Source organism: Polypterus senegalus, chromosome 3 (assembly GCF_016835505.1).
Source record: "Polypterus senegalus isolate Bchr_013 chromosome 3, ASM1683550v1, whole genome shotgun sequence".
Taxonomy (NCBI): Eukaryota; Metazoa; Chordata; class Cladistia; order Polypteriformes; family Polypteridae; genus Polypterus; species Polypterus senegalus.
The window spans coordinates 289,722,111-289,735,892 of NC_053156.1; the positions used below are offsets into that span (position 1 = coordinate 289,722,111).

The following is a 13,782-nucleotide window of genomic DNA, read 5'->3' on the forward strand; positions in this document are numbered from 1 at the left end:
GGACAGTGGCCAGACCCTTCGAGGCTGTGCCAACATAGGTGTTAGAAACCTCCCAGCGTAGGGACGGAAAAATGGCTGACTGTGTTGATCCAGATTCCCACCTGGATAAAGTCTGTCCATATGCCTCCCCGTCTGTAACTGCGTAAAACGTCAGTAAATGTAAGCTAAAAGATATTTTGTCTCATGTGATTCTTGTACCGTAATCACTATGGGAGGGATATCGCCTTTTCTGGTATATTATGATATTGTTTAATTATTTAATAAGCCACAATATTAAAAGAACACATTTCCAAGAGAGCTAATGCCTCTGCAGGAAACAGGACGGCCAGCTGTTAGTGGTATTATAACAAAGTGGAAGCAATTGGGAAAAACAGCAGGGGTAGGCCGCGTAAAATCACAGAGCTGGGACAGTGCATGGTGAGGTGTGCAGAAGTCGCCAACTTTCTGCAGGGTCAATAGCTACAGACCTCCAAAAGCTCAAGAACAGTGCTTCATGGAATGGGTTTCCATGGCCAAGCAGCTGTATCCAAGCCTTACATCACCTAGTGCAATGCTGGCGTCGGATGCAGTGGTGTTAAGCACACCACCTCTGGACGCTACAGCAGTGGAGACATGTCCTCTGGAGTGACGAATCACTCAACCCGATGGACGAGTCTGGGTTTGGCGGTTTCCAGGAGAACAGTACTTGCTTGACTACACTGTACCAAGTGTAAAGTTTGGTGGAGGGGGGATTATGGTGTGGGGTTGGGCATGGCCCCTTAGTTCCAGTGAAAGGAACTCTTAATGCTTCAGCATACAAAACCATTTGGACAATTTCATGCTCCCAACTTTGTGGGAACAGTTTGAGGATGGGCCCTTCCTGTTCCAACATGACTGTGCACCAGTGCACAAAGCAAGGTCTATAAAGAAATAGATGAGCGAGTCTGGGGTGGAGGAACTTGACTGGCCTGAACCCGATAGAATACCTTTGGGTTGAAATAGAGCGGAGACTGAAAGTGAGCCTGGCCTTCTCATGCAACATCAGGGCCTGACCTGACAAATGCTCTCCTGGAAGAATGGTCAGAAATTCCCATAAACACACTCCTAAACCTTGTGGAAAGCCTTCCCAGAACAGTTGAAGTTGTTATAGCTGCAAAAGGTGGGCCAACTCCATATTAAAGCCTATGTATTAAGAATGGGATGTCATTAAAGTTCATGTGTGTATAAAGGCAGGCATCCCAATACTTTTGACAAAATAGTGTATATAAAGAGGAGTCGTCCTGGGTTAAAGTAAGTATTAGGATAAAATGAAGTTTTCAAGCCAAGCGCATAAAAGAAGAAAAATAATAAATAGAATGAAATATAAAATGTTGTAAACACAAAACACTGAATTATAACATTAAAAGGGAATATAACACATGGTTGGTGTTAATTAGACGTTATTCAATTTCGGATTTAGTTCTCTTTTCAGTATACCATCGTCTCTAATGTTAACTTCAGCTAAGCACCTACCTGCAAATCACACACACCACAGAGACCCAGAGGGAAATGATAGAATTCACGAATTAATTTTTAACATTAACTCATTATTTCATCCGAAACAGACGATTTCAATCTCATAAATTGCGCGCCGTTAATTTTGTACTGGCAGAAAAAAAAAAAGAGGTGCGTGGAACAAACCATTATTTTATGAGGGGAAAAATTACATAGATGGCTGAGCCTGGGACATGCTTTATGTCAAAATAATTTTTATGAAATTTAGCTATTAATTACATATTTCATAATTTTTAATATATTTAGAAGGGGGGCAAATGAGGTGACACGTAATTTTGTTAGAGTGGCAAATGCCACCATATGCCACCCCCCCGCAGATCCACTCCTCTACCTTATTGGTAGAGTCGTCCTGAATACAACCAATCAGCAAATGCTCCCTTGTCACAGTTTTTGTACACATGCTCTGTCCTGGTGCTAAGATCTACGTATCTAATAACCTATTCCTAATACTGATTTTTGCTAGGCTATCTCGCTTACTGGTTCCATCTTCCCACCAGCATAAAATACTTTAATGCTCCCCCATCTTTCCCTCTCCAATTCTCTGTTTTAATGCGGTGACGCTTCTATTATCTCCCAGAGCGATTCTGCATTAGCCCCAGTCTGTCTGCGCTCTCTCTCTCTCTCTCTCTCTCCATGAAGCGCCCAGGTCTTGTCATGTGGAAGCGTGCACGCGCGTTCCAAAAGAAGATCCTTCATCGCCACACAGGGATTCCCGTGACACGCGCGCTCTCCAGTTGAAGTGCCTGCGTATCCACACAGGGTCGCGCGGCCGATCCAGTGGACAGACCTCGCTGATCATTACTTTTTTCAAGTCATTTCGAATCGTACCCAAGAACCTCTGGAGTCCTCCTGAAAAAGCGGGTGCAGTTTATCTTCACGTTTGTCCTTTTCTGCCACAGCCTCAGCCTGTGTACCCTACGTAGAGATGAAGCGCCTCGCCTCGTTTCTCTGGCCGCTGCTGCTTGCTTGGATGTCCGGCGATTCGGGTGAGGATGAGACGCCAGGCCGTGTTTAGAAAAGGGGACCGTTAAGTCGACGAGCCCCCGAGCTTTTTATATTTTTGGAAGGTGGCTGAGAAAGACTGTGTGGCTGTGATATTAGTGTCGAGAGCAAACTAAGCTTGTAACGGGGCACTGTGTGTTGTCAACGGTCGGGTGTGGGAAGAAAGACAAACATATACTACATACGAAATCTAAATCTACTACGTAATGTATGTAGTTAGCGTGTTTAAAAGAGCTAATTGTAATAGATATTCTTCTTTATTATTAGCATTTGTATAAGTAGGCTTAGAGACGCCTTTTCCCGTGCAGTATGTTCTCATTAGCTTGAGTGCTACTGGTTCTTAAAATGGATCTTTCGTACTGGTGAGCGCTATTAATACAAGAGTGCGAAGGCTGAAGAAAAAAAAAATAAAGCCCTTTGGATAAGAAAGGGTGTGGATGCTGAAACGTTCCGTGTTCAACAGATGGCCCCCGTTTGAAAATATTCTGTCTATGACAGTCCCAGTCTTTCCCGATCTGTAAGGAGAAGTAAAGGCCGTTAACGACATGCTTTCATTATATAAAAAGACAGAAGGTTTTACTTGAGGAAACGTTTAAGATTAATTAGTTCATATAAAAGATCAAGAGATTATACAATTGTCATCACTAGAACAAGACACATTACAATTGTTTTGGAATATTATAAAATTCATTACATTGAATACAGATAAAATCATTAAACATCAATTGATGACATGTAAGGGCAATATATATTGCAGATGTTTATAAGATAATACATTTCAATTGACTGTATTATAAAGAAAAATATTAGTTGATTACATACAAGAACAATACACTATGCATTTTTTCTAAACAGAGCTCAGAAAAGTTATTTAAGTTGTTAATCAGCAACTTTGTTCTTTTAAACTTTTTTTAGCCTCGGTTCGAATCCTGTAAATGACAAAAAGGGACTCTGCTCTGTTGGGCCCTTGAGCAAGGCCCTTGACCTGCAGTTGCTGAACGTTTTGAGTAGTGAGAAAAGCGCTATATAAATGGAAAGAATTATTAACCTAACTAATACACGATACAGCTTGCAAGTTATTAATATTATGTGTGTTAGAGAGCGATAATTGGTGTTGAGTTTGCAAACCCAATATGTCCAATGTCAGTTTTGAGTATTTGGCCTTTTCCTGGTATAGGTTATAGAAATGAAGTTTTCATTAGTGTAAGAACAGGCAAAAAGCATGAAAATGCCATGGATGGCACATTATCTTGTGGCCGGGTACATGCTCACGTGATTTGAAAATTCAGACTTATTGGGCTTATTGGGACACAAAAGAATAAGATTTCTCATAATGATAATATTCAAATGACAGAAATTGCAATAACTGGGAAATTACCAAAACATCATTTAATATGCACTGGACATCGGAAAGAAACAATTACAGTAAATTGACATCTATTTACATTACTCATTGAAAGATCAATAGCGCACACACAAATGGATCTGGTTGACCCTAAATGTAGTCTAATTACAGGTTTATTGGAGTAAGGAAGAAAAAAAAACCTTTATTGCCAAAGCAGCATTAGTACATGGATCAGGTGTTAGCTCTCTATGAGCCAAATGGATTACATTGGGTTATAAAACAGATAGATAGATGAATGAACAATAAAGATTTTAGGTAAATTAAAAGTATAATTTATAGACGTAAGTCATAAGGAAGTTCAATAATGTATGCATAGTACAATAGTATAAGGGTGTTGTACCGTGTTAGCCATTATGGATGTAGTGAGAAGTTAAGCTCTTGCCTGAAGATGGGGCCTGAGTTGCCTCGAAAGCTTGCATATCGTAATAGGTGTCATTTTGCTTAACTTCTCACTACATACATAGTACAATGAAATTCTTACTTGCGTGTCTCCACAGAACGCTTGAAGATAATACAGTATCAAATAGAAAGACATACATCTATCTATTAATCTGTTATATAGTGCCTTTCAACCTTATCTATCTATCTAGCTATCTATCTATGTATTAGGCCTATATAGTGCCATTCATATCTATCTATCTATCTATATACAATATAGTGCCTTTAATCCTTATTTGTCTATCTATCATATAGTGCCTTTTATGTCTATCTATCTTTCTATTATATAGTGCCTTTCATATCTATCTATCTATCTATCTATCTATCTATCTATCTATCTATCTATCTATCTATCTATCTATCTATCTATCAGTGCATTTCATATCTATCTATCTATCTATCTATCTATCTATCTATCTATCTATCTATCTATCTATCTATCTATCTATCTATCTATCTATCAGTGCATTTCATATCTATCTATCTATCTATCTATCTATCTATCTATCTATCTATCTATCTATCTATCTATCTATGAAAATGCCATGGATAGCACATTATCCTGTGGCCAGGTACATGCTCATGTGATTTGAAAATTCAGGCAAGGTTTATTGGGACACAAAAGAATAAGATTTCTCATTATGATAATATTCAAATGACAAAAATTGCAATATAGAATTTTTATTGCAATAACTTGGAAATTACCAAAACATCATTTTATATATATATTTATATATATATATATATATATATATATATATATATATATATATATATATATATATATATATATATATAAGAACTTGTGCATTGTTTGTTGTTATGAACGGCTGTTTAGTAATGTTTTGACCTGTGGATTGAAACTGACTTGTGTGAATGCCAATGGCCCTGCACTGTTTGACAGGAGTGAGAATAGTGACGGAGTAGTGTGGTTGAGCTCATTTGTAATCTAATCTCATCTTCTTTACCGCTTGTCTTCGTGAGGGTCACAGCTCTTTAATAATCCTGCTTGCTTTTCTGAGGCTGTGAGTATTGTGTATGCCCTGAACAGAAAGTATACTGGTAATATTCTGTGCCACCTTCTGCATGTTATGATGTTGCACACAACACAGCAAAAATAATATAAGGCTTCCAAAAATGACTCACAAAACAGAGCAGGATCTTCACTTGTCTACTTACTGAAGGCCTTAGTTAAATAGCCTGACTCTCAGAGTTATCGGGAAGGCTTCACCCTGTACGGGCTTAAAATAGGGACCTAGCTTTTAAAATTTAAAACATACCTTTAAATGTTTAAAAGAATATCAAAAATGCCCCACAAGGGAGATGAACTGTTAACATCCAGCTTAATAAGACAAGTCCAATGGAAAAATCTTTATAAATGAAGAAATATATTTGAAACAAACAAAAATGGCAAAAATTCACAATATGAAGTTTAAGAGCTGAAAATTAAAGGTAGTAACAAAATAATTCTAGAAACCAGAAAAATCAATACTCACTATAAATGCACTCTCTAAGCATCCATAAACCTTGGAAGGACAAAGTCCCTTGACTCAAATAAAAAGGCTGGCGGTGGTCTTTCAGCAGTGGTATCAAGATGGCCCTACCTCTTTTGTTTCCACCCACAAAACGCAAGGAACGTATACACCCTTATATACATAATACATAAATACTAAATAGTAAATATAACGGTATTATCAGAAAGATAGGCAGTGTGGCATAGTGCTTAAGGTGTTGGACTTCAAACCTTGAGGTCTTGAGGGTTCAATTCTCACTACAGACACTATGCAACCATGACCAAGGCACTTCACCTGCCTGTGCTTCATTTGGAGATACAAATGAAATGTAACAATTGAATTTCAAATGTTGTATGTCGCCGTGGATAAAGGTGTCAGCATGAAAAATAATACCTCAAAAGTAAAAAAAGGAAAGTATTGTAGAACTGCTTATCTGCACCCCGATTAACCGAGGTTTCACATTATCCTAGGTGAACCTGTGAGTGTAATACACCGCTTTTCTTATAATTCATAAAACCTTTGGTGTGAATACAGTATCAAGTGAGTCAATCCTATACATTTAACCTCAAGTGTATCAAGCGAGCGGTCCAGGAGATGATGACTGGAAATGTGGGCATCACTCACTCACCAATCCCCAACTGCACCCCTTGAATATTGTCAGCGTGTCATTTGCGTTGACCGTGTAGACATGCTCTACTGTTTTGTTCACTTAGGCTTCTTATCTTTTTTTTTTGATTTTATTGTAATTATTCTGTACAAATAGATCAATTTTTACAAAAAATAGGATTGAAAACAAATCAACCCCGACCCCCTGCGAAAGAGAGCATGGCCAACGGAATAAAACTTAAAGCTTGTAAAGATAACTAAATTGATGAGTTTAATAGGTGGATAAAGATAAATGAAGAAGAAGAAAAAATGGGACGATAATCTACTTCCTCAGTGCTTTTAGAGCTTATTCTAAAATATTATTGATTAGATCCTTCCAGGTTTTGAAAAAGTTCTGCACAGATCCTCTAAGTGAGAATTAGATTTTTTTCCACTTTCAAATAATCTAAAATATCAGTTACCTACTGACTTAACAGAGGAGAGTTCGGATTCTTCCAGCTTAGCAATACAAGTCTGTGTGCCAATAGTGTAGTAAAGGCAATCACAGTTTGTTTGTCCTTCTCCACTTTAAGCCCACCAAACACAGCTGTTAATGGGTTAGGAGGGATTGGGACACCATGGCCGTCTGAAAGGCCCTCAAAAATTTTGTCCAGAATGATGTTCATGTGGTGCAGGCCCAAAACATGTGGCCCAGTGAGGCTGGAACTTGATTGCAATGTTCACAGGTCGTATCTTGCTCTGGAAACATTTTGGACAATTTCAAGCCAGACAGATGTGCTCGATATATAATTTTGAGTTGAATAATTGTATGCTTTGTGCATTTGGAGCTCGAGTGAGTTCTCTGCATTGCTACCTTCCACTCCTTTTCTGATATGTTGAGTGAGAGATCCTTTTCCCAGTGTCCTCTTGGATCTTTGAAAGGAAGGGACAGTAAAATGGTTTTATATATTGCAGAAATGTTCTCGAAACTGAGCGATATTTTTTCCAGCATAGAGGAAGGTGGGAGATGGGGAAAATCGGGCAGGTTCTGTTTAACAAAGTTTCTAATTTGAAGATAGTGAAAGAAATGTATTGCTGGAAAATTAAATTTGGAATCTAATTGTTCACAGGATGCAAAGATGTTGCCTATATAAAGATCTCTAAGCGATTTAATCCTAAATGTTTACCAGATATTAAAAACTTCATATGTTTGCAAGGGTTGAAAAAGGTGGTTCTCATGCAGAGGTACCACAGATAAAAACTTCTCTATCTTCTTATCTTTATACATTTCTGTAGTTCATTAAGCCTTCATCTTGAATATCACAATGAGCGAGAAAAGGAAGCAAGTTGTGGTATCCTTACAAGTGAAACTGGAATATCTAAAGGTTGGACCAGGGAGAAACAAGCCATCCGTTGTTATAGCGTTTCAGTTGTCTGAGGTAACTTCACATTACCTTGGATAATCAGGGTTCTACTGTGCGCATAAGCCAAGAAATAAAAAATGGCTCTAACACAACACTACATAGTTCTTCACAACCCTTTTGAAAAGCCATACCAGTATGTAAAACTGGCAGTGTGGATAGATTCTTTTGTGTATCTGTAGAACTTTGTGACTGCAGATGGAGGAACCTAAGCATTCTTCAGATATCTGAGAACGTAAAGGCGTTCTGAGACATGCATACACATAGTGAATTTCTAGTTCAGTAGTCTGGTATTTTCCCCTAATATTTTTATGTGCTGTAATCCAAGTCTTTAGAGTCCTGGTGCTTCCTATGGTTGCGATACATGGATGCCATCCAGTGACCTGAGACACAGACTGGACTCGTTTGGTACTGTGTGTCTCTGGAAAATCCTTGGGTACCGTTGGTTTGACGTTGTGTCGAATGAGTGGTTGCTCATGGAGTCCCAAATGAAGCACATTACCTGCATTGTGAGGGAGCGTCAGTTACGGCACTATGGCCATGTGGCGCATTTCCTCGAGGGTGATCCAGCTCGTAGGATCCTTATTATTGGGGACCCGAGTGGCTGGACCTGACCAAGGGGTCGCCCACATAACACCTGGCTGCGGCAGATAGAGGGTCATTTCCATAGGGTGGGACTGGTGTGTCTGCCTGGGGGGTTGCCAACCGGGATCCCGAGCTGTTTCGTCGTGTAGTGGGTGCGGCAACGCTCTGTACCAGTGCATGCTCCCCAACTTGACTTGACTTGTAATCAGTGCATACTCCCAACCCCTCTGTTACGTAAGTTGCAGACGTCTCAGGGGCCTGGAGCAAGTGGCAAATTTTTATCAAAGGTTTCTGATTCACTTGGTGGTAGGATAAAGGATAAAGTGCATTTCTGCTTCCATTCTCTTCTGCGCACGGTGACCACATATCACCTGCTAGCCAGCCTTGGTTCTCCACCTGCTTTTTTGAGGGTTACTTTCAATGGCCTGGCTGTGAACAGTAGTGATCCTCGCTGCAGTTCGGCTTATGGTCGTTTCATCTCTTGGCACTCTGGAACCTATGTATAAATGCATCCGGCCTGTTGTTTCAAGCTGCCATGATCAGATCCTCTGTTGGCGATCACCGCATCTCCTCAGTGGTGGAGTGAATTGTTGAAATCATCATCTGCTAGGTCGTGCGCCCCATTAGTCTGGTGAATTGACTCAATTGAAGATGGCTCTGGTAAATTGAATGATTTCTTCACATTACAAAGGACTGGATTTTGTATTTTGACTGGAACATGGTTGTCTTTCGGTGAGTTAACCTTTTTCACTGAATTTTTACACCGCACCTGTCAGCTTTTTTTAGTTTCCTCAAGGTCTGCTGGTCAGAGTGGTGGATTAGCGACCATATTTAAAAGTTGTTATTACTGTCGCCAATTGATATCTGACAGTTACGCCACATTTGAAGTACAGTTGTTTGAAATGGACTGATCCTATCCTGTGTTGTATGCCTGGTGTATCAGCCTCCAAAATATTTTACAAGGATTTTATACCTGAGATCTCAGAATTTCTGGCAGAAATTACACTGATCTATGACCGACATTTAATTTGTCAGTTTGAACTTGTTGTGTTTCTGAAGTGTTGGGACCTAACATTTTGGACACTATAAATAATTGTTTTGAGACTGGTTCAGTCCCAGCCATTTTTAAACATACTGTGGTGCAGCCTTTAATTAAAAAATAACATCCTGATTTTACAGACTTCTGGAGCTTTAGACCCATCTCCAAGTTGACCTTTCTTTCTAAAATTCTGGACAAGGTTGTCTTTCTACAGCTTTAAACTTTCCTTAAATGAAAATGGCATTTTTGGAGTGTTTCAGTCAGGTTTTAAGACACACCACAGCACAGAGTTTGCACTTTTAGGGGTTCTAAAATGTCTCTTATTGATAAGTGACTCTGGGGAGACTGCTTTCTTGTTGCTGTTGGATTTTACTGCAGCATTTGATACAGTTGACTGTGATGTCCTTATCCCTCATCTTGAGCAGCATGGAACTGCTTTGAAATGGTTCAGGTCATACTACACAGGCAGAAGCTTTTCAGTCGGCCTGGGCAATCTCTCCTCATGCTTGGCGCCTCTCACCTGTGGGAACCTTCAAGGATCTATTCTGGGGCCTATTCATTTTTCTCTGTACATGTTGCCCTTAAGATCTAATATTTCTTTCAATTTCTACGCAGATGATACACAGATATATTTTTCCCTGAGACAGATCAATATAGATTCTCTTAAAACTTTATTGGAGTGTCTGGAAGACATTAAAATATGGAGGTCATTAAATGTTCTTAGTTTAAGTGGCAAAAAAATGGATTGTGTGTTTTGGACCTTCTGATTTTAATTGTGCTCCTGCAAGTAATCTTGGCCCATTGACAACTTACTGTAAATTCTTTGCAAAATATCTTAGTGTAATGCCCTCAAATTTGATAAACAAATTATCAGTTGTTGAAGCTCGTTTCTATCAGTTCAGGGTTTTAGCTAAGGCCAGACTCTCTTTCCCTACATGATTCTGAAATACTAAATCGTCACGAAACAAGACTTTTTAGCCTGGGACGAGACGTGACTTTTTCAGAGAGATACTTTCACATCCCGTGAGATGAGACTTTGTGCCAAGAGACACGCCCGGGGCTGGAAATAAAAGACAAAGAGTAGATGATAAAGTAGAACGTCGTAAAGAGTTGAAAAACATTGGCACGATACACATGCAGAGTGGGTTAGAGATAATGAAAGTACTAAAAGTCTCAAATTATAGTAAAGATCGCATTAGTACTAACAAACGGAAATTAGCAAAAAGAGATCGAATATATTGTTCGGATTTAAACTTTTAGTCAGAGACCTTTCCCAGATTTGTGCCTTGAGACAATCCTGTCTCTGAGGTCTACAGACAATTCCTTTGACTTCATGCTTGGTTTGTGCTCTGACATGAACCGTCATCTGTGAGACCTTCTATAGACAGGTGTGTGCCTTTCCAAATCATGTCACATCAACTGAATTTACCACAGGTGGACTGCAGTTAAGCTGTAGAAACATCTCAAGGATGATCAGGGGAAACAGGATGCACCCGAGCTCAATTTGGAGCTTCATGGCACAGGCTGTGAATACTTCTGTACATGTGCTTTCTCAGTTTTTTTATTTTTAATAAATTTGCAAAAATCTCAAGTAAACGTTTTTTAACGTTGTCATTATGGGGTGTTATGTGTAGAATTCTGAGGAAAAAAATGAATTTCATAGATACAAAAGACGACTGGTAGATTGATAACAGGCCTTTAGTTTTGTCAGAGTCAGCACCTTCATTCTGCTTAGGTGGTCTTCATTTTTGAGAATGTTTAATGTTATTTCATCCACCTACCCATCCATTTTTAAACCTGCTTCTCCTAAGCAGGGTTTTGTGGGGAAGCTGGAGCCTATCCCAGAAAGCATTGGGTGCAAGGCCAGATGACACTGCTTTCAATTCAAGCAGGTATTCTTTTTCAAAGAAAATCTACCAATGATGGTTCAGTAGCTTTCCCCCTTGATGTCTGGTACTTTACTAGAGCCCATCTAACACTTGCTTTTTTCCCCTGATTCACTGCCATGGCCCGATAGTCATCACAGGTCCTACATCTGTTGTAGCCCCTCTGTGTTTTGGGCGGTAACAGTATCATGTTATCTTTGCAGGACAGAAACTCATTTTTTTTATCTTGAAAAGTGAAGTCGGGTGTAGTAGATGACTTCAAAACAAAATGTGTTATCAAGTTTGTTACTAGAGATTTTAAACAGTGTTGTGCTCATCTTAGATTGTTAATATGTAAAGCATTTTTTTCTGTCTCTTATCGCTTCAATCATATCATATAAGCTTTATCACAGATACCCTTTTCAAAAACTTGTAGAAAAAGCCCTGGATGGCCCTCCCCTATGACTTCTTCCACATAAATTGCAACTAGTTAAGCCCTCACTTTGCATAATGCATGCTGATTCTCGAGTTATGTATTCTATAGGCATCCAGTAATTCCAAACAATTATCCAGGGCAGGAAACATGGACCCCTCTCTGTGGGCTGCTCCTTGAGCATCCTGCTTTGCAGGTCCTAGCAGTACAGTTATTTAAGCCACTTCTGGCTTTTAGTTTTGGGATTAACCAAATAATTCATTCTGAGTAAAAACGTTGTCTAACTTTTCTACCTTCTGCTGTCACCCCTCAAAGCTTTGGCGATGATCCTTCTACACGTTCATTTACGGAAACCTTGTTACGACTCTTATTGCTTCTAATTTGATTGTCTTCTAGGCACTCGAGAGGCCATGAACGACCACAACAGAGTCAGTGTGAGGACCATACTAAGCCATCCAGTAGGTAGTAGTGATCACAAAACCTGTCACGAATGGGGTTCAACACTGCACCCCAAGCCTCTCGGTGCCAGGTAAAGACACAGTGATCCATTCAGGGTACCACACATGCAGCCCCGGAAGTCTAAGGGCATAACAGACTCGTTATTTCTCAATCTCATGCGTCATTTTAGCATGATAGCCCTCTCAGAATCTTTCCTCTGCTGCCTATGACTGTGAATATAATCCGCTGATGTCTGTCTCTGTCCCATCCCCTGACTCGCAGCGAGGATCTTACCCATGAATAGGTGCAGTTACACTGCGGCTGTTGCAAATCAGGTTACACTTTAATACTTGTGGATTGTGAGGGTCTACTGTATACCCGTCAAGCAGTTATAGACATTTCATTTAAACTAGTGTTGGCATTCATTTATATAAACATAAAATACAGGGCTTGAATTTCATTTTTAAGATACACATAGGCATTTCCTAGTATAACAGCAAGTAGCGGGATGTTGTGAATTTTTTTGTACAGAGTTTGTAAAGAACAATATTATCATGGCCTACCAAATTTATCTTAACATGTGCATGTACAGTAATTAGTTCTGCAACATTTTTTTTTCCAGCTACTGAAAAATATTGTTAAAATCAAGACCAAAAATAAAAAATTAAAACATTATATCTGTACTGTTGCAAGAGTGAATTCCAATATAATTTAGGATATTTTGTTTTAAACTAATTTAAAGGTTTCAAGTATTTGCAACAGCATGCTGGGTTTGTAAGTCAATCACACTGCTACTTTTGTAACATTACCAATTGAATTATGTATATTTGCATCACTAGGTGGTTAAAAAATGAATAACTAATGTTTAAAACAGGTGAGCCAAATTGATTCAAATTTCAAATGTCTCAAACTCCTGGTGCTTTAATTGTCCAAATCTTTCTCTTCTTTTTTTGTTTTTGTCCCAGCTTCCTATGCTAAAGTAAGCTGATCAGTTTTACATGATTCCATTATTTCAGAGCTCCTGTAAAAATCCTTTGTTGTGCTGTTTTCCTGGTGTCTGATGTGAGCGATCAGACTTTGTTATTCGTTATGCCTGTGAACAAATTCAAAATTAGACAATTAAGTGCACTAAAATTGTCGTTTGTCAGTTAAGTGTACCAGTGAGACTTTATTACATTCAATAACGTACCATTCAAATATGCAACATATGTGCTTTCATTATATTTGTCATATGTTAGGAACATGTAATGAAAATGTAACATGTAACAAGCTTTGGTTTGCGTTCAAAAGCCAGATTGCAGATTGTTTTCAGCCATGAAGTTTGCTGTTTTGCCTAACTGCGCGTGTTGGTGGTTATGCGTCTCAGCGGTTATGCATATTAATACAGAGAAGTGCCTTCTGATTTAAAACATTGAAACACTTTGGTATTACTCAGTGAAGCAGCTTATTTCATTGCCGCTGCAGCCAAGCCAAACAGCCACTTCTTTTGATACTTGCCTCGATTTTTACTCTCCACAGTTGTCC

The 13,782-nt window shown here is 39.1% G+C and overlaps 1 protein-coding gene across 1 annotated transcript in view; it reads left to right on the top strand.

Moving 5' to 3' along the window:
* Nucleotides 1-2,181: 2,181 nt before the first annotated feature.
* Nucleotides 2,182-13,782, top strand: part of shisa4 (shisa family member 4) — a 58,565-nt gene continuing 46,964 nt past the window's right edge. The window contains exon 1 of the mRNA XM_039749408.1: nucleotides 2,182-2,519. Coding sequence (XP_039605342.1) covers nucleotides 2,459-2,519 — 61 coding nt within the window. The 5' untranslated portion in view covers nucleotides 2,182-2,458. The remainder of the gene's footprint in view (nucleotides 2,520-13,782) is intronic.